Here is a 20039-nt window from a genome sequence, read left to right as displayed (position 1 = left end):
AGGGCTCTTCTTTGACTCTGACTGCCTCGCAGAGAACAGGAACTGGGCTGCTGATTGGGGAGGGCAGACACATAATCACTCAGCTTGTATTTGCACAGAGTGGGGAAAAGTGACAAGTCTGCAGTTCATGTTCTTAGAGAGATGATGAGCTGTCTCAAACCAGCAATTTGGCTAAAAAGGAGTCTGCACGACTCCAAGTAAATTTGTCACTTTATGTTCCCCTCCTTTCTCCCAAGTGTTAATGCAAGTTTGCAGTTGAATTTCAGATATTCTGAAATCCCATTTCCTGGCATTCATTGATGCTACACTGAAAGCAGACTGCTAAGTACGGTATATTTTTCTTTTGCATCCAAATGAATCTTGGAACTACATACATACGCATATATGTATTTTTTTTCCAATTCTTTTTGCTTTGGCTTTATAGTCTCCTGACCCAGACACTGTCTCCCTTTTTTTAGTTCTAGAAGTTTTTGTTTAGCTATTGCTACGGCGCCAACATTACTATATGAGTTGTACCCAGATTTTCGAAATAGCAGGCAATTGTATTTTCCCTGGAACCAAGTAAATGATGTCCTATTTTAGGATTTATCCTGATATTTTTTAGTATCAAAAAAGACTTAAAAGAAAATATTCAAGGGGCACCTGGGTGGCTCAGTGGTTGAGCATCTAGCTTCAGCTCAGGTCATGATCCCGGGTTCCTAGGATCAAGTCCCACATCAGGTTCCCCACAAGGAGCCTTCTTATCCCTCTGCCTATGTCTCTGCCTCTCTCTGTGTCTCTCATGAATAAATAAATAAAACCTTTAAAAATATACATTTTTTTAAAAAAAGAAAATATTCGAAACGGAGGGTCTTGAGAAAAATAACCAGAAAACATATTTGAAAATATAATCTGAGAATTCCTTTGGTTGCAAAGTTCAGATTAGAAGAGGAATCGGAGCTGTTGGAAGGAGGAGTTTGCTTGTGGAATTCTGACGGAGCTGAGAATGATGTAGAGTGGCAGCAGCCAGATAAGAGAGAGGAGAGCAGTCACAGTCAGGAGGCAGATGATAAAGTTATGGACTCGAGTCCTGGTGCCTCCTTGAGATAGATAATATAGGCTTCCAGTAGAAGTAGTCTTAAAAAGGTCATAAAAGCCTTGGCAGCCTGATGGATGTGGACATCATCTACTTTTTTTTTTTTTTTTTGGTGTAAAGAATGGGAATAAGAGCATTCCCTAACTAGGAAAAGGATTATCTTGGCATAGACCAACTGAACGCATCCAGGCCCCATGCCACCTGCTGCCGGCTGTCTTCACAACATGCCTGTTTATGTGGATGTACTGTTGGGTTTTTCTAGCCTTCTTTTAATGGCAGTGGTGGTGATGTGTTGCTTTCAGCCTGCTTGGAACCTTTCTGCATTTTGAGATCTCTTTTATATCGGTGATTGGAGCTGGTGGTAAGTATGCCCCCTAGCAGAAGGAAAACGCAGTCTGTGCCCCAGCCTATCTGTAGCTCCAGGAAAAGACCAGGCAGGTGCCCGAGCTACAACCAACCCCTCCTTGGAAAGCCTACAGCGGTTCCTCGCTGCTGTCAATAATGGTAATTATAGTTATAGAGCACTGTCCCCTGAGGAGCTCAAAGCACTTTATAGATGCTGTGGCATTGATCCTCATAGCATGAGTGTAACAGGGAGAAAGAGCAAGCATTGTTATCATTTTATAGATGGGGAAACTTAACAGGCAGGCAGAAATGGCTTTCTGTTCATGTGGAGCAGGTAATGCTGTAGAGGTTTCGTAAATTCTGGTGTGTGTGCTAATCACCCTGTTAAATCACCACTGCAGATCAGCCTTTCTTAATAAGGATGTCAACTCAGGCGTATCGCCAGGACGTCGCTCCATAATGAAAAGTCATTTAAAGATAATTCAGTTCTTCTTTTATTTGTATTTTCACCAAAAAAGCTATAGGGTAGCTTATGGTAGAAGTTATTTCCAAGTAAGGATAAAAGAACAAAGGCCAAATGTCATGCCCTGCACAGGGGGTAGGGGCCAATTGGTGGGACGAGATATGGTGGTAGAAAATGTGTGCTAAAGTCAGTTACTGCAACTGAGCAAGGCATTCAGCTTTGAGATTCCCGGCAGTCAAGGCTAAAAGGAAAACTAGATGACTTACGAAGATCTCTATCACTAAAATAAAATATGCTCTGAGACAAGAGGATTTAGGTGTGTGAGCTCAGGCAGACAAATTAGCCTAGGAATAAAGGTTTTATTTTGCATCTTCTGAGGGGGTATCCTAAGGCCAAATGTCAGAGTGGCTGGCTGGTCATCTCCAAACACCACAGATGCACACACCCCCACCCGTTCATCCTCACATTCTGGTACTTCAAAGTTGAAGGTGAAATGTGGTTAACATTAACATTGAGGGCAGACTTAAAAGGCGCAATGGGAATAGAAAGCTGTAGGTGGCCACTTGGTGACTGACTGGCAGGTGGAAGGCAGTGGAGGGGACATTTTGCTTCATATTATTACTTCTTTCTGCAATATATGATGAACTCTAGATTCTTCTTACACCAGTGATTTCAGCCTCTTTCTCGCCAACTTTGCAGTATTGCTTGGATGTTTACAATCTTCAACTGTGAACGGACCCCTTACCTCAGGTGCAAGCTCTGATCTCCAGATGAATGCCAAATTCCCGAAAGAGTTCTTTGCTCACTGTTGCTGCAAAATAACCAGGTCTCCATGCTCCCTCCCTGCAAACTGGGGGCTCCTTAACAGCATTTGAACAAAGAAGCATCTGGGCAGTTCTGTCTTGCTTGCTTATGTTTTTTACTCTAAACTGTCTGAGAATAACCTCAAGGGTTATGCTTTTAGAGGCTCTAGAAAATGGATGAGGATGTCACCAACTGTCCTAAACCTAAGCATTGCCCAAGACAAAATGTTGGCATTCCAAAAGTGTTCAGGGATCAAGAACATTCTCAAATGCTGTCTTCATGAGCAATGCCCACTTCAGCTAAATCCTGCCCAACTACATTTTCCTCCATGGTGTGTGTGTGTGTGTGTGTGTGTAGGAAATTCTAACAGCATGAGGCAGGAAAAAAAAGATAAGCGAATGTTGCCTTAGATAAATAGTGCCTCTCAAGCCACTTGCTGCCTTTTAAACCAGGGGTAAAATACAACTTGATTTCAGTATTATTGATATTATTTCTGGCTCTTGAAGACCTACGAGATGAAAAGGAAGCTTTAAAAGCTTTGCAGTTAATTGCTGCTGAGTTAAGTGTTTTTTTTTTTTTTTTTTTTTAACACCTTCGTGCTGACACATAATTTAGAAAATCAATCAGGGAGATGAGGAATAAAAATACAGGTCTAAAATACTCCCAGCTAATTACAAAATGCTGTAATAAACTCTGAATGGCCCAGAGCACTGTGGAGGGCCTGAGGCTCATGCTGGGGACTGCTGGGCACCTGGGTGTTGCACAGCAGGGGTGAGAACAGAGGAAGAGAAGGCAGTAGAGACTTGCAGAAGAAAGGCCTGGATCTGCTCTGAAAAACATGTTCCTTGTTTGTCAAAGTCCATCCTGGCATAATATTTCCTCAGAGACTGTCAAACGGTGGGGAAAGGTGGTCCTTTTAGAAAATATCAGAAAGGGAGACAGAACATAAAGACTCCTAACTCTGGGAAACGAACTGGGGGTGGTGGAAGGGGAGGAGGGCGGGGGGTGGGGGTGGATGGGTGATGGGCACTGAGGGGGGCACTTGACGGGATGAGCACTGGGTGTTATTCTGTATGTGGGCAAATTGAACACCAATAAAAAATAAATTTATTATAAAAAAATCGAAAGTGATATTTGATGGGGAATGGGCAGCTAGCTGAGGACAAAGCACAGGCTGATACCCCACAAATGATCCCCCCCAAGGTGGGACAAGTGTGACATTCTTCAGGAATGAGACCAGGTGCTGATGCACAATAAATTGGGAGCTTCTTGAAGAATCTCCCTAATATTGTGTCCCCCTTGCTCTGTCTGTATTCTCTTCCTCCTAAGTGGCTCCTTTTTCCATTTACCAGGCTCCCAGTTTTCTCTACTCAACAGAATGAGCCTGTAAATCATCACACCTGTAAGTCTGCACTTAGGAGTATCCATTCTCCCTCCTTAAGGGGAGGGGGTGCAGTGTGGGGTGATCACGCTCTCAAGGGAACAAAATTTTATTCTTGGGAGGTGAAAAAAATTATTATTTTTTAATATATAAAACAGATAAGCATACAGTGCCCAAACAGATACACAGAATCTGTGTATCTGTGATACTAACATTTCATAGGTGGGGAGAAATTAGGAAAAGTATGTCTGAGGACCCGGTATGATGGTGGGTACAGCAGGAAAAATCCAGGTGGGAAACGTCTGAAGGGCTTTGGCCCAAGTTAAAGGGGCCACTTCCCAGAAGGTCAGTGCTGTGGCAAGAGTCTTTTGGGGGTAAAGAGGTTGAAGAAATTTATTGTGCACCAGTGCCTAGTCTCAGTTATCCATGAGTTAGGAATAGGGTAAAAATTTGAATGTATAATGCAGTGAGTCATTCCAGCCCAGGAAATGAGAACTTTCAGAATTATGCAAGAGGAAAAACTGAAGAAGGAAGGGGAGGAGAGGGAGAAGGGGAAAGAGGGGATGGAGGAGGACGAGGAAGAAGGAGCAGCAACAGCAGTAGCAGCTGTGACATACAGGCATTTCCTGTGCAGATTATTTATCCCTGTTTCTTGGCTTTTCTTGGTTGAACATGTCTGACTTATGCTTTGTGCTAAACTGGAACATTGCCTTGGGAACTGAACTGGGGCGTGTTGGAGGTGGGGGAATGCTTGTCTCCTGGGATCTCCCCTGCAGGACTTCACTCCTGTCCTTCCCCACTCCCTGGCAAAACCGGGCTCTGGGATCCTTCAGAGAATGCAAAGTTTCCCTTCCCTGCCTTTCGCATTTTCTGTCTACTTGGGTCTTTTATTCGCTCTTATTCCTTTCTTGTGGCCGAACAAGCTCTTGGGGCCTGAACTTGAGTCTGACATCAGCCAGGGACACATCCCTGTCAGTGAGTTTTGCTAAGTCTTGCAGATAAATAATCAGCTGGCTATCAGGGCATCCTAGCAGTGCAGTGTTCTTACAAGGATTAAATTAGCACCAAACTTTCAGAAGTGGAGCAAGAAGCACACAGGAAATCACTAACCCATAATTCTAATTCTCTACCTGGTAAATTGCTGAAACAATCAATAGCACAGACAGTCTGGAAGCCCCCTTGGGAAGTTAAGGTGATAAATGTGTTGTAGTCCCATAATGGGAGCGGACGGGGTCTGCAAATGGAGGCCCTTCTCCAGGGGGATGTTGGGGGGCTGCCATGGTAACGTCAGCAGTGTGCTCCTTGTGTCTCACTAGTAGTTCTGGAATGTATTGGGCTAATTAGTCGAAACAAGCCAAAGGAAGGGTTCACTGTGGGGTTGTTCGAGGTTTTGCTACTGTGGATCAGTCACATGATCAGAAATCTATATGTATTCGGGCCACATGAATTTTTCATTGATTACAATAGTGAGTTGGGAGAGTCCCTGCAGGGCAAATGAGTATCAGACTTGATTCGAACATGAATCAGGTGCATTTAAGGCCTTATTCGCATGTCCACTTTGGTCATTAATCCTTTAGTGTTCCAAGGTTATGGCATACTTTTAGTAATACTGGATATTCAGGGATCAAGTTTGTGTGATTGATTACATTGAACTTGTTTTATACCAACTAATTAATCCATGCCGGCTGGCATGGCACCTGGCGGTGGTCAGTCATACAAGGATAATGGTGGACAGATGGTAGGGCCCTGTGGCCCATGCATTCATCACGTGGATCAAACAATTTGTAGGAAACATTTTTTTTTTCTTTCTCAGAATCTCAAGTAGGATGCCCTTAGAGACAGATGTATTGCAATTAGTCATCCTCACATCTTCCGTTGGATGCCTGAGCCTTTGAAGGTAACAGCTGAAGGAGAGCTGAGGATCCCTTTGGGTACCATCTCCAGAAGAGGGATCTGTAGAATGGTGCTACCATCACTGCATCCAAGCCAGAAAACCTGGCTTCAAACCTCACATGGCTGCATTCTATTTGAATGACCTTGGACAAGTCCTCTGCATCCCTTTGACCTGAGTTTCCCCTCTGTTAAATGCAGATGATTCCACCACTCTTAAAAATGAGATTTTGTATTTATATGTGAGAGAGCTTGGTGTATCACAGGCATCGAGTAGATGCCTAGTGTGTTTTCTACAGAAGCGTGTGCTTGGTCCTGGCTAGGGAGTCAGCTACATGCATGAATCCTCAGGGCAGTGTGTGATCCTAAAGGACTCACAAAAGAGATCTGTATCTATTTTCTTGACTCAGACTGACTCAGGGAATGTCCCTGAGGAATGAGGTGTCCTATTCTGTTCCTTATCTTTCTGGTGGCTGTGCACAGATGGTCCTAAGCAGTATGTGTTATTTCTACACATACTCTTTTGGGCAGAACTCCGTCACATGGCTTCAGCCTAATTCATGGGGGCTTCAAGGTGCTGCAGTCCGGGGCTGGGCAGTCACTGCCCAGAGATGCCTTCACTCTGTGCAGGTGCAGGAGTGCTCATCTTTGGTGCTTGGTAAGCTGCCATGGACACAGTAGTAAATGTAGAAGGTCCTAGCACATGGAGGAGAAGGGGTGTGAGATAACAGAAATTAAGGGGACAGGAAAAATGTTGGTTAATCTATCACAAACAGTTTTTTAATTGTTTTACATTAAGAAAACAGCTGTCTACCTCTGGCACCTGGCCTTTTAGCCACTCCCATGAATGAGTGCTTTTAAAGTCAATTCTGTGAGAGTATCTAAAACTACCACTTGACAACCATTTGAGTTCTCATTCATTGTAAAGCATTTCATTGCAATCTGGGACATACCTACTGGGTAAAGTCAGACATACCTGTAGAAAAGTGAAGTTTGACCCTGATAGCATTTCTAAGGTAGGCCTATTTTTATTTGCATTTATTCTGGTGGGAAATTGATAAGAAACATTTAAGATCCTTGGCTCAAGGTTACAGATTAATAGACTGTAAGGGAACAGGACCCAGGAGCCTCGCGATCCCAACCACGGCCCTCGGGAGCCATTCACAACATGGATGAACCTAAACTTTGCCTTCAAGCTCCAACTTCTGCAGGTCCATGAAGTTTTTTTTGTTATCCTGTCCATGTTAGTAAATAAATGTCTACTCCCTGCCCCTCCTCCACCCGCCAGCCAAGTTTCCTTTAATGATGGGCATGTTTATGGTAAAATGACGTTATGGAAAACACTTTGCCTTTGAACTGCGCTGTGTGATTGGAAATTATAAGTGATTTCCTCCACTTAATTCCCTAGGAAAACGAGCAGCTGCTAGACTCAGAACCTGCAGTGTGAGGTGAGTGTAAGGCCTGGACTGGGTGTCCACCTTGTTTCGGCTTCCTCCGGGCCACGTGCTCCTAACATTCTGTATTCCAGGACTTAATAGTTTTCTTCATGACCTCCCTATTAAGAGTTGAGTTAAAATGGAATTTTCCTTAATGATGGTAGGTGAAAGCAGTTTCACAGAATCAATTTCAATTTTAAGAGCACCTTGAGGATTACCGGGAGTTTGTAAGTTTTATTAAATTGAATTGTGTTGTATTAATAGGCATTTCTGAAGCCAAGATTCTAGAGTTCAGAATGTCAACTCTTTTCCCTCTTGGCTTCACTTCAATGATTATAATGGAAAAAATGATCTTTAAGTGAGACTTCTGAATGACATGCCTTGCCAGTGATGGTCCTTGTGGAAATACAATTCCTTTAGCCACTCAAGCCTGCTATCGTTTAAAGTTGAGGGTCTGGATTCGTATGAAGAGTTTTCAAGGATTCAGGTCTTTCTTGTTACTTGTATTTTCTACTCAGGAGGTAAAAGGACAATAAACTTCAAGTGTACAGAATGTATCTTTAGGCTTAGCTATCCTCAGGATTAGTACTTGTAGAGAGTAAGACAGTTCTCTCTTTTTGATTGGCGAATGCTGCTGCAGTTGAAGATCATAATAGGTCAAAATGCAGTCCCTTTATAGAAGATTCTTTTTTTTAAATTTTATTTATTTTTTCATGAGAGACACAGAGACTGAGAGAGGCAGAGACACAGGCAGAGGGAGAAGCAGGGCTCCATGCAGGAAGCCTGACATGTGACTGGATCCCCGGTCTCCAGGATCACACCCTGGGCTGAAGGTGGCACTAAACCGCTGAGCCACCCAGGCTGCCTCCTTTATAGAAGATTCTTAAGGTGATTTGCCCTGTTGGTTTGGACCAGGTGGTGAGAAGGAACTGTGTGACCTCCTTTGAAATCTTCAAGGTCATTTGTGTATCTTACAAAGTTAGGGATTCCAAACTTAACTGTGCATTGGAATCACTTAAGGAATTTGCACACCACCCCCCCCCCAAGCCCCCAAAACATAAGACTATTAAGATTCCACCCCAGGCAATATGAACTCTGAATTTTGGAGATTGGCTCTGGGGAGTTCATATATTTTTTAAAAATGTACCTCCAGTAGATTTTGATGCAGTCAAAATCCTTTTGGGAATTGTGGTTATTTTGTTTGTTCCTTACATGTAGACTTTGCTCTTCTTTTTGCTCTGAGATGCTGCTCCATCAGAGAGCACTCTTGTGCTCTGGCTTCTTGGACTTGATCAGAGGGAACCCTCAACAGGAGGGAGGAATGTGGTGCAGACGGGCATACAGGCATACCTTCTCTTGACACTACGTACCTCCCCCTGGCCTGCAGCATCTCCTTGGGCTGGCTGTGGCTCTTATGCTCAGGGCATTGCTTCCTGGTGGTGGTACCATCTTCTTCTTTTCTTTTTATTGAGATAAAATTGGCATATAACATTATATGTTTCAGCTGTACAGCATTATAATCAGACATCTGTATGCACAACCAAGTGATTGCCACCAAGTCTGGTCAGTATCCATCACCTTTACAATTGACCCCTTTCCCCCTGGTGATTCCTAGTTAAACTCTTGCTGCAAAACAGCTGAAGCCGAGAGTGTGCAATGAGCTAGAAGAGCTTATGAATGCGATTAATCTGATTTTAATAACTGAGGAAGCTGTATAAAAATGCTAGGACTCAAAAAAAAAATGCTAGGACTGTTGCAGTACTTTGTCCCAAGATGGAGAATAACCATAAAAGTCTCTCATGCTGCAGGGAATCTTGCAGTTGTCTCTTTTTACAGAAAAAAACAAGTGTTCCAAATTTGCTCACCCTTTTTGGGGTGATAATTGACTGTTAACAGTGTGCAGTCTAGAAGCCATTTTTAAAAAGAAAAAAACCACAATTATGTTTTGCCTTCATGGAAAGCAATAAGTGAGAGAGTTTAGAATTTTTTTGAAAGAACAACAACAACAAAACAAAGCTAAGCTTATTCAGTGAAGAAAATGTTTTGAAAACAAGTGCACATTTTAGTAAAAAAAAAAAAAAAAATTGCATTATTTGGCGATAGGATTTGTGGAGGCCGAGAAGATTAAGGCCATTCTACCTTAAGTTCAGCGTTAGCACAAGTACAGCCATCTCAGGCCCCTGTCAATAAGAGCAGGGCAATGTTGTGGCCAAGATTACGTATCGTATTGTATCCGAGAAACCACCAAGGAGCCGACACCGATGCAAACACACGAGGGTTTATTTACAAGCTCGAGCTTGGGTCCAAGTGTACCCGACACAGCAGAGCAGGGACTTGGACTCCCAAGGTGGGTTTCAGCTTAGTTTTAAGGGCTGGTCTAGGGGACCTCCAGAAGGGGTGGAGCAATTTCTCAAGTTCTGTTTACATTCTGATATGGGGCTTCCTGCCACAGGCTTGGGCTCTGTTCTCATTCTAATATGGGGCTTTCTAGGACCTTAAGCTGTAAACTTTTTTTTTTTCCTGTAACTGAAGTAATGTAAATTTCAGCTCTTATTCACAGGGGCCTGGGATGGCTGTACTTGTGCTAACACTGAACTTAAAGTGGAATGGCCTTAATTTTCTCAGCCTCCACAGCAATCTTGGGCACAACAGACTGAATATTGAGTATTGTTATTTGGAAATCGCAGTCAATAGTGTATTTCACCGTTTGGATCTACAGATCTTCGTGAAGTTCTGTCCTCCATGAGGACAGCCATTAAATGAAAAAATCTGAGTCAACTGAATGTAGAACTGTGGACTCACTGTGTTAAAACTAAGATTTTGAGAAACAGGGGACCATGTTTAGTTACACTGTGCTCACTAAAAATATTATTGATAATTTTTTGTGGAGGCAAAATATTTTTTGTATTATTGATGAATCAGGTACAACAGCATTATTATGAAATATTTACTTTATCTTCATTTATCTTGTAAAAATTTCAATTTGGGTCTATTTTATAATGTGCAATCATAAAACATATTTAAAAAAGCATCACATTTGTAAATTAGGAAATAGACTTGTGAGGGATTGCACTCAAAATAATTGATTGGTAGGATTGGTAGGATTGCACTCAAATAATTGAAAACTAGGAAAAGATTTTGTAGCTCACTGACTAGATTACCGATGATCATGTGTAATTCTGTGATAATGGTGTTTGAAATAGTGTGGGTCACTATTTATTATGAGAATCTGAAACATTTAGTGTTCAGGTTTTATCTGAGGGACACAGGATGACTTTAGCTGATAGAAATTCTAGTTTATAAATAATAATGGCAATACAGAATGAGATGCATGGAAACTTTATTAGACACCTACTGCATGCCAGGCACAATGCATAGCACTCTTACCTTATTTCAGAATCACAGCAAACCATGTTGTGGGGACTGTTAACTCGTTTTACAGATGAGGAGATTCTGGCTCTGAGAAGTAATTATGTAGGACTGCAGAGATGGCATGGAAGATGCAGACTGGGGACTTTCAAGTCCCAAGTCCAGGATCCTCCTCCTCTTGGCCCCAACATGCAGGCAATACTAAGGGCGCAGAACTGGAACTCGTATCCTAGCTCTGGCACTTGCTGTGTGACAACAATAGGCACAAATCACTTAACTTCTTGCTGCCTCACTTTTCTTACTGTAAAATGGGGCTCAAATTAACAGGTATCTCTCTTCCTGAATTGTTGAGAAGATTAAATGGTACTTAAAGGGCTCATACTAGTGCCTGGAATATAGTAAGCACTCCATAAATATTGGCTATTATGCTCTATCTCCTGCTTCCCCAAATGCTGTTCTCTTGTTAGATTATAGTCCTTTTGGGAGCAACAGATGGCATCTGATTTCTTCTCCCCTTTTCCTTCCTTGTCTCCACTACCAAGCACATAGCCTTGCTCAGAGACAGTGCTCAAGTGTTCATTCATTAGGATTTCAGTTCACCTGAACTTTCCAATCAGTAAGTGTTTATTAGCACCAGTATGGGCAGAGTATGGGCAGAGCCTGTGCACCACTGTTTTGGAGTCTCTCCTCGCACCCCACCCTAAAGCCCAAGAATGATCATGGTCATTCTATCAGCAAAGGAACTGAGGCTTAGCCAAAGGTAAGCAGCAGGGGTGGAAACTAGCCGGAAGTAGAAACAGGTTCCAACACAGGTACTCTGACTTAGAGTCTGTGTGCCCGTCCGATGCCCAGTGTGGAGGTGAATGTCTCCTCAGACACTGTCACCTAAGACGTTGTTCCACATAGTAATGCAAGTCCAATCTCAGACCCACTTTTTGAGACTGAACACTTTAAAACTCACTGAGCAGGGGCTCCTGGGTGGCTCAGTGAGTTAAACGTCTGCCTTTGGCTCAGGTCATGATCTCAGGGTCCTGGGATGGAGCCCCATTTTGGGCTCCCTGCTTAGCAGGAAGTCTGCTTCTCCCTCCCCTCCTCCCTCTGTTTGTGTTCTCTCTCCCTCATGCTCTCTCTCTCAAATAAAATCTCCCCTCTGCTCCTCCCTGACTTTGGTGTCTTTTTTTCTCACACAAATAAATAAAATCTTAAAAAAAAAAAATTCACTGAGCAAACCGAACAAATGGAATCTTTGTTACTTTTTGAAAAAATATTTTAATCAATTTATTTGGCACTATTCAGAGATCACAAGCTATTTGGTAAGCATTCCATTATCATTAAGAAGCAAAGGATGGATAATTAATTGAAGGGATTACCCACACAACTAATTTGATGATTTTTAAATTTTGGTCAGATTGAAATGTACAGAATCACATACATCTTAATTAGAGTTATACTAATAAAACCTTCAGTTTTGCCCCTGTTGGTCAGAAGTAGAGACTCCCCACCTCTTCCTTTGGAAGCATCCACTCCCATGGCTTCTAACTGCCTGCGATAACAAGACCAATCACCATCTTTGACTAGGGCCAGAGACCACACAGTCACAATTTTTTTTTTTTAAGAGAGAGATAATGCTTTCCAAGCAGGGGTGGGGGCGGGGCAGAGAAAGAATCTTAAGCATTAGTGCTGAGCCTGACACCGGACTCCATCTCTTGACCCTGAGATCATGACCTGAGCCAATTTCAAGATCCGTTTGCTTTAACCGACTGAGCCATTCAGGCATCCCACACCTATATCTTTTTAAATCATTGAAGTATAATTGACATACAATGTTATATTCGTTTCAGGTATGACTTTTTCCTTTTTTTAAAATATATTTTATTTATTTATTCATGAGAGAGACAGAGAGAGAGACACATAGGCAGAGAGAGAAGCAGGCTCCACACAGGGAACCCGATGTGGGACTTGATCCCGGGACTCCAGGATCACGCCCTGGGCTGAAGGCAGGCGCTAGACCCCTGAGCCACCCAGGGATCCCCAGGTGCGACTTTTTCCAAACTAAAGAAGAATTTCTTAGAGACTGAATGTTTTTTCCATAGGATAGCTTTTAATAGAGCCTCTCTCTGGGCTCAAGTGAACTAATGACTAAGATTAGGAAAACATCAGAATTTTGGGGGAATTTCTAGCCGTTCCTGGATTCAGAAGGAAAAGTCTGGTTGTAAGGATGTCTTGTAGCTCTAGAGATTTGCAAGTTTTGACCCTACTTCTGAGGACCAGTCTAGCACATGATCTCCTTTCTGGCTTCAAGGATTTACTTATCCTGGTTATCTTTCGAACTTTGGAGTGCAGCCTTTCTTGCACTCCCTGGCTGCTGCCTTCTGCTTCCTCAAAAGGTGAGGGCTCCCAGCTGTCCCTAAAGAGTTTGGCCAAAGCCTGGCTATACGTAGGCTGCTCTTCTGGTGCCAAAGTAGAGCTACCCTGCCCTATGTAGCAAAAATAACACATCATTGCAAATCATGTCATGCAATTTGGAGATGACAGGCATCGTGACAAATTACTAAATACATCCAACCTTCCATCCCCGTCTCCACCAATGAGGAGAGAAAGGCTATAATGTACCCCGCACCCCTTGACCACCTCTGACTCCAGGACCAACGGCTGCAGTTTCTGTGACTCTATGGGGAAGGGCAAGGGGCCCTGTGCTCTCTAATGGACCCTCCTGCACACTGATTTTTTTCTCTGTGATTCATCATCCAATAGTTGCAGGTGAGGAAAGCCTGAAGAGTCTTAGATGCACGCTTGCCCTTTCCTTTGGCTCTGCTCTACCTGTCTGTTTAGATTAGACACCCATGAGGCATGTCTACCTCCATTTTCCGTGTAGCATCCACCAATTGTGGATGCTCATGGAACGTGGATGATTGATGACAGTGTTAATCTGAGTAATAACAGGCATTTTGGGTGCAATCTCAAGGAAGCTTCTCCGTACTGAGTCATGGGTACGTGTGTTTGGAGAGGGAAGGAGTCCAGCTAATAGGCAACTGTAGATAGATGCCAGTACTAGGATGGCCCTGTTCCAAACGCTCTCCCTTCAAAACAAAAAAACCCTATCAATCCGGCAACCATAGAGCCTTCTCAGAAGCTGTAGTATCAAAACTTTTTTTAAACAGCAGCGCCAATTGTGTGTCAGCTGCTTGAGATTTTAAGTCAAAAGAAGCAAGACTTGTAAAAGGGCTCTGAGGCAGTGAGTATTGAGAACTTGCTGAGTGTCAGCTTCTTTATGTATGTTATCTCAAATTACGTATCATTTACTCCTTTTGGAGATGAGAAGACTGAACTTCTGAGAGGTGGGGTGACTTGCCCAAGTCACATGTGTAGAGACTGAATGTTTGTGTCTTTCCAAAATTCGTATGTTGAAGCCCTAATCCCCCATGTTATGGTATTTGGAGGTTTGGCCTTTGGCGGGTAATTAGGTTTAGTGAAGTCTTGAGGGTGGGATTATAAGAGAGGGAGAGATCAGAACACTCTCTCTGTGAGGACACCGTGAGAAGGTAGCTGTCTGCAAGCCAGGAAGCAGCTCTCACCAGGAACCAAATCAGCTAACACCTTGATCTTGGACTTCCCAGCCTCAGAACTTGTGAGAAATAAGTATTTATTTTAATACTTAATAAATAAAAGATTTTATTTATTCATTTGAGAGAGAGAGAGAGAGAGAAAGAGAGCAAGCACAAGCAGAAGGGCAGAGGGAAAGGGAGAAGCAGACTCCCCGCTGAGCAGGAAGCCCAACGTGGGGCTCATCCTGGGACCTGGAGATCATGATCTGAGCCAAAGGCAGAGGCTTAACCACTTAACTGACTGAGCCACCCAGGCGCCCCAAGTATTTGTTGTTTAAGCTACTCAGTCTGTGGCATTTTGTTGTGATACACTGAGTTAAGACATGTTAAGACATACAGTAAGTAACTAATTCTTGGTCTCCAGATTTCCACACTGCTGATACTAATGTCCATGACCTGGCTATTTGCATCTTCATTTCTCCTCCTCCTCCTTTTTTTTTTTTTTTTTTTTTTGAGATTTATTTACTTATTTGAGAGAGATGGAGACAGAATACTGGGGGCGGGGTGAGGGACAGAGGAAGAGGAAGAGAATCCCAAGCTGGTTCTGTGCTGAGCATGGAGCCAGACATGGGGCTCAATCTCACAACCCTGAGATCACAACCTGAGCTGAAACCAAGAGTTGGATGCTTAACTGATTGCACCATCCAGGCGCCCAACCATCCTCATTTATTATCAGTACCCTTCCTTTGGGTTCAATAAAAGAAGTTGTTTTTCTACTAATGTGGTAGGACAGTCCATGCGTCCATTCGTTTTCTTCCCTTTCTCCAGCACTCCCCCTTGCAAGATGGATGGGGAGAGAGGATCTGTGTTCAGATGATGGGATAATGAGTCACTGTCATGCTGTGAGAGCTATCACTGTCAGCCACAGTATGGTGGCTGCTCCTTCACCTGGAGCCAGGCCTCTTAGCACAATAAAGGCAGAGGACTAAAGCAGAGGTGAGGGTGAAGGGAACCCACAAAAAGAAAGGTCCCCAGATACCCATTAGAGGAGAACTCTGCTGGACCACTTGGCACTGAAATGGAAAAAGGAATGATTTCCACCATCATCTGGATCCTGGGAGTTTCTGTGATCATCTAATAGCAAGACTTCCTTTCTAGGATGAATTATATCTTGTTTCTCCTGAGGTTATGGGTATCATTCTGGGGGGGAGTGTGTCACAGTAAGAAGCCAAGAGGAGCTTAAAAAGAGGTGGGGTGTTTCTTTATGCAGAGATGGCCTCAGGACAGAGGTAAGGATTTTGCTACACTGGGTGGAACATGGCCAAGCAGGGTGACTGAGACCGGGCAAAAGTCACAAAATGAAAATCATAACAAATAAGAATAACATATAATACATATAATAGTAATAAAATACATAAGGCTTACTACCAGATACCTTGGTCCATGAGGAGCCTTGCAGTGAAGAGCTGTGCTCCTTGGCACAGCTATCTTTTGTGGGCGGGAGGGGTTCAAGTGAACCTGTTGGAGATGGGCCAGGGCAGTGGTCTTAGGGACCTCAAGGATGGGCTATAACCAAGGGGGGAGGACTTGATATATGTGCCAATGACTCTGATTAAGTAAAATAGCACAAATAAAGTATCTGGCACCTTGCTGGTGCTCATTAGGTGTTCAGTGTTAGCTTCTCTTATGGGTTGAATTGTATCCCCCAACCCCCAAAAGATATGTTGAAGTTAAAAGCCCCCAATGCTTCAGAATATGACCTTATTTGGAAATAGAGTCCTTACAGATGTGATTAGGATGAGATTTTACTAGAATGGGGTGGACCTTAATCCAGTATGACTGCTGTCTCCAGGAGACAACAGTTGTAGACACATGTCTGGAGAAGGCCATGTGAAGGTGGAGGCAGTGATGTAAGTGCTGCACATGCAAATTGAGGGAGGATCAAGGATTGTGAACAACCCTCAGAGGCCAGGGGACAGGCAAAGGACGGTTCTCCCCTATAGGTTTCAGAGGGAGCATGGTCCTGCCAATGATTTTGACTTCTGGACTCCAGAACTGTGAGACAATAAATTTCTGTTGTTTTAAGCCATTAATTTCATGGTCCTTTTTTTTTTTTTTAAGATTTTATTTATTTATTCATGAGAGACACAGAGAGAGAGGTAGAGACACAGGCAGAGGGAGAAGCAGGCTCCCCACAAGGAAGGAGCCTAATGTGGGACTCCATCCTGGAACCCAGGATCATGCCCTGAGCCGAAGACAGATGCTCAACTGCTGAGCCACCCAGGCGTCCCCATTTCATGGTCCTTTGTTTGGGCACCCCCACGAAATGAGCACGGCTGGTTCCCTCTTTGTTTAGATTTCCTAGATCAGCGCCCAAGGGCGATGTACAGGTGCTTCTATGAGGTGCATCTATAAGGGAAAGCTGAACTGAGTTTTCCAGTGGTGTGAGAGTTAATCACTAAAAACCCTTGGAGAAACAGAAAACAGGCTTTGACAGGGATGTGGAAAAACTGGAACCTTTGTGAGCTGTTGATGGGAATGTAAAAGGATGGCACAGCAGCTACGGGAAAACAGTATGGAAATTCTTCAAAAAATTAAAAATAAAACTGTATATAATCCAGCAATCCCACTTCTGGGTATATATCCAAAAGAATTTAAAGCAGGATTTTATTATTCACAAGGAGTGCCCCCGAACACACCTGACTTTATGCTAATGAAGTGACCCTTGGTGGCCCCTAGATGGCTTCAGGATGGGCACTAGTTGCTAGAAGAATCAACTATGTGATTAGAGGTTGGGAACTTTCAAGTATTTCACCTCTCCACTTCTGGGAAATGGGGGATGGGGGGTGGGTTGGGCTGGAAATCTTTAATCACCAATGGCCAGTGATTTAATCAACCTCGACCAGGTAATGAAACCTCCATAAAAACCCTTAATAGGGTTAGGAGAGCTTCTGGGTTGGTGAACACATGGAGAAGCTGGGAGGATGGTATGACCTGTGAGGGTGTGGAAGCTCCATGTCCTTCTCCCCCTATACCTTGACTTAAGCATCTTCTATTTGGCTGTTTCTGAGCTGCATCTTTTATAACAAAAGTAATTGTAAGTAAGGTGTTTTCCTGAGTTCTGTTAGCTATCCTAGCAAATTACAGAGGTGCGGAGGGGTTTGTAGGACCCCCGCCAATTCATAGCTGGTCATTCAGAAATACTCGTGGCCTGAGAGTTGTGACTGGTGTCTAAAGTCTGGTGTAGGCAGTCTTGTGGGACTGAGGCCTTTAACTTAGGTGACCTGACACCCACTCCAAGTAGATTGTCTAAGAATTGAATTGAATTATAGGACATACAGTTGGCCTCAGAGAATTGGAGAATTGGTTGGTGTCAGAAAATATCTCAGACTCCGTGGCTTCTCTTGGTCTGAAATGAGTTCAGTTTGGATTTCTCCAAGTAGAAGATGCTAGCTCTAGAGAGAAGGTAGGGCTTACAGCCCAGCCAGGCAGTGGCGATATGAATAGTAGCAAAGATGACCAAATAGGGGGCTAATGTTTGGGTTATTGTGTGTCACACTGACCCTGACCAGCCAGGTAGACATAACCAGGGTGACTCTTCCTGTCAGGTGCCTCATTCCCACCTGTGATGCTCAGAGAGACCATGAGCCCTGAAAAACACCGTATTTTTTTGTGATGTCACCTCTGGAATGTTCTGAGTGTTTTGGTGACCAACTCCTACATAGGACCTATACCTGGCACCTAACATTGGTATGGCTTTTTACTTGAGATAGAAGTAATAACCTTAGAAAAGGTATTAGGTATGGGTATCTCTGCTCCAAAGACTTTTTGGAAGGTTTTTAACACCAACTATAAAATCTGTCTTAATTTCTGTCTAGAGATTGATAAGCATCTTTTCAGATACTATCTTCACATTGTTTCAGACTCAGATTTTCATAATGTACATAGTTGACAAGAGGGGATAAGTGAATAGAAAGTCATCTGTTTTTCAGATTGAGCAATTGAAGCTCAGAGGATGGGCTGGGAAGCAGATATCGTTTTATTTTCTCTTTTCCCACAGCACTCGAGGCCAAGTATTGCAAGAAAAAGAGATACCAGATCTGAAAGCCTAGAAATTCCAATCAATGTGGTTCTGCCTCAGGTAGGGATAATCACAGAAGGGTGCAACTTCCTTGTAACCGGAATAACCCTCCTCTTTCAAGACTGTAGCAAGATATTGTAGAATGAACAGGGTAGTCGGGACCTCTAGTTGCCAACTAGCTGTGTGCCAAGGGGAATTCACTTAGCTACTCTGGGTCTTCAGTTTGTCATCCCTCAAATGAGGAAGGTGGGTTCGGTGACCTGGTAAGACCTCTCAGCCCTCATAATGCTTACAGTTTCTATGACACTCTGAAGTAAGCCACATTCTTCCCAGACTTCAATGTTTTGGTGCTTGCTATTGTACAACCATTCCGGATTTCTGGGAGAGAATTAGAACTGAGACTTGGAACCAAATGCATATGACTGAATCCATGAGTAGAAAGCCCAGGACGTGGACCAAGAGGTACAGGGTGATTTGGAGGTGCCAAGGGAATTGAGGCCTGCTGGATACAAAGACAGAGTGGAAGGGGAACTCAGAAAGGAGGCCCGTAAACGGATGAAGTCTTGACAGTCTGGAGAGTCTCAGGTGTTGTCCTGCTAAGCAGCCGTTTCCTTGGTGGGGTTCTCCTGACTGGATTGTTTCTCCTGCTGCTATGTCACAAAGGGGCAGCCTTGCTTCTCTAGAGTCACCTAAGGCACTGTTGGAAGATCATGGCTGTGCAACCAGAGGGGCTGAAATGTAGGCTGGAGGAATCCAATGCAGAGGTAACTACCTGAAAGCGAGGTACAGGGTGTGTAGGAACAGGATCGAGTACCAGTGGGCATCCTATATATATACTTATTTATTTATAGTAACATATATTTAATATATAATTACATATATAATATATAACTACATAATTATATCTAGTACACATAACAAAATGATATATACATGTTTTCTAAAGCCGTATCTTAAGGATTTTGTGAAGAACAAGATGACAAAGAAGAACTCTGTCATTCTTTCAATAGGTGGAGATAATTGTAACAGTCTGGGCAAGTATATTCAGTAGGAGGGAAAGACAGGACAAAAGAACATTCTGGCTCTTTGTTTTCCCCTTATCCTTATAACTTTGTAGTGAGCAGCCACTTCATCAGTTTCAGCTCATGAAGCCTAGACTATAAGCTACTTTGTCCTGATCATTAGACAGGATGGCTTGCCCACAGGGTTCCTACAGCTCAAGGAACCTTGCTTTAGGTCTGATTCTTTCCACTGAAATGCCATGTAGTTCTGCTGGCCACTACTCCCCTGAGGGTGGGTGTTGTGCCTTTGGTTTGTTCACAGCCTCACTAAGGGACAGGAAGAGGGTGCCAACCTGAGGGTGAGGTTGGGGATAGGGGCAGGAATAGGATTTTTTTTTTAAGATTTTATTTATTCGTGAGAGAGAGAGGCAGAGATACAGACAATGGGAGAAGCAGGCTCCCCACAAGGAGCCTGATGTGGGTGGGACTCAGGGGCCCCCCGGGATCATGACCTGAGCCAAAGGCAGATTCTCAACCACTGAACCATCCAGGTGCCCCAGGAATAGGATTTGAAATAGTGGTCATGTGATAAAGAGATTGGAAAAAGTCTTCTGTCTATACCTAGTACAACTCTCCCCGCGTAGGTCCC

The 20039-nt window shown here is 43.5% G+C and overlaps 1 protein-coding gene across 7 annotated transcripts in view; it reads left to right on the top strand.

Moving 5' to 3' along the window:
• CBY2 (chibby family member 2) overlaps positions 1-20039 on the top strand; it is a 102891-nt gene that overhangs the window by 73786 nt on the left and 9066 nt on the right. For 3 of the 7 annotated variants that reach the window (XM_025478269.3, XM_049099523.1, XM_035704569.2), the window contains exons 3-4: positions 18369-18449; positions 19053-19153. The exons of 2 other annotated variants lie outside the window; for them this stretch is intronic. In XM_025478269.3, the coding sequence (XP_025334054.1) occupies positions 19100-19153 (54 nt within the window). In that variant the 5' untranslated portion in view covers positions 18369-18449; positions 19053-19099. Of the gene's footprint in view, positions 1-17899; positions 18059-18368; positions 18450-19052; positions 19154-20039 lie in introns of those variants that run through there. 2 more of the 7 variants (XM_025478267.3, XM_025478268.3) reach the window with 2 other exon arrangements.

The sequence above is a fragment of the Canis lupus genome, chromosome 22 (assembly GCF_003254725.2).
Source record: "Canis lupus dingo isolate Sandy chromosome 22, ASM325472v2, whole genome shotgun sequence".
NCBI lineage: Eukaryota > Metazoa > Chordata > Mammalia > Carnivora > Canidae > Canis > Canis lupus.
Note: the sequence above shows the minus strand (reverse complement) of the source record. Positions and strands in the feature narration are given on the sequence as shown.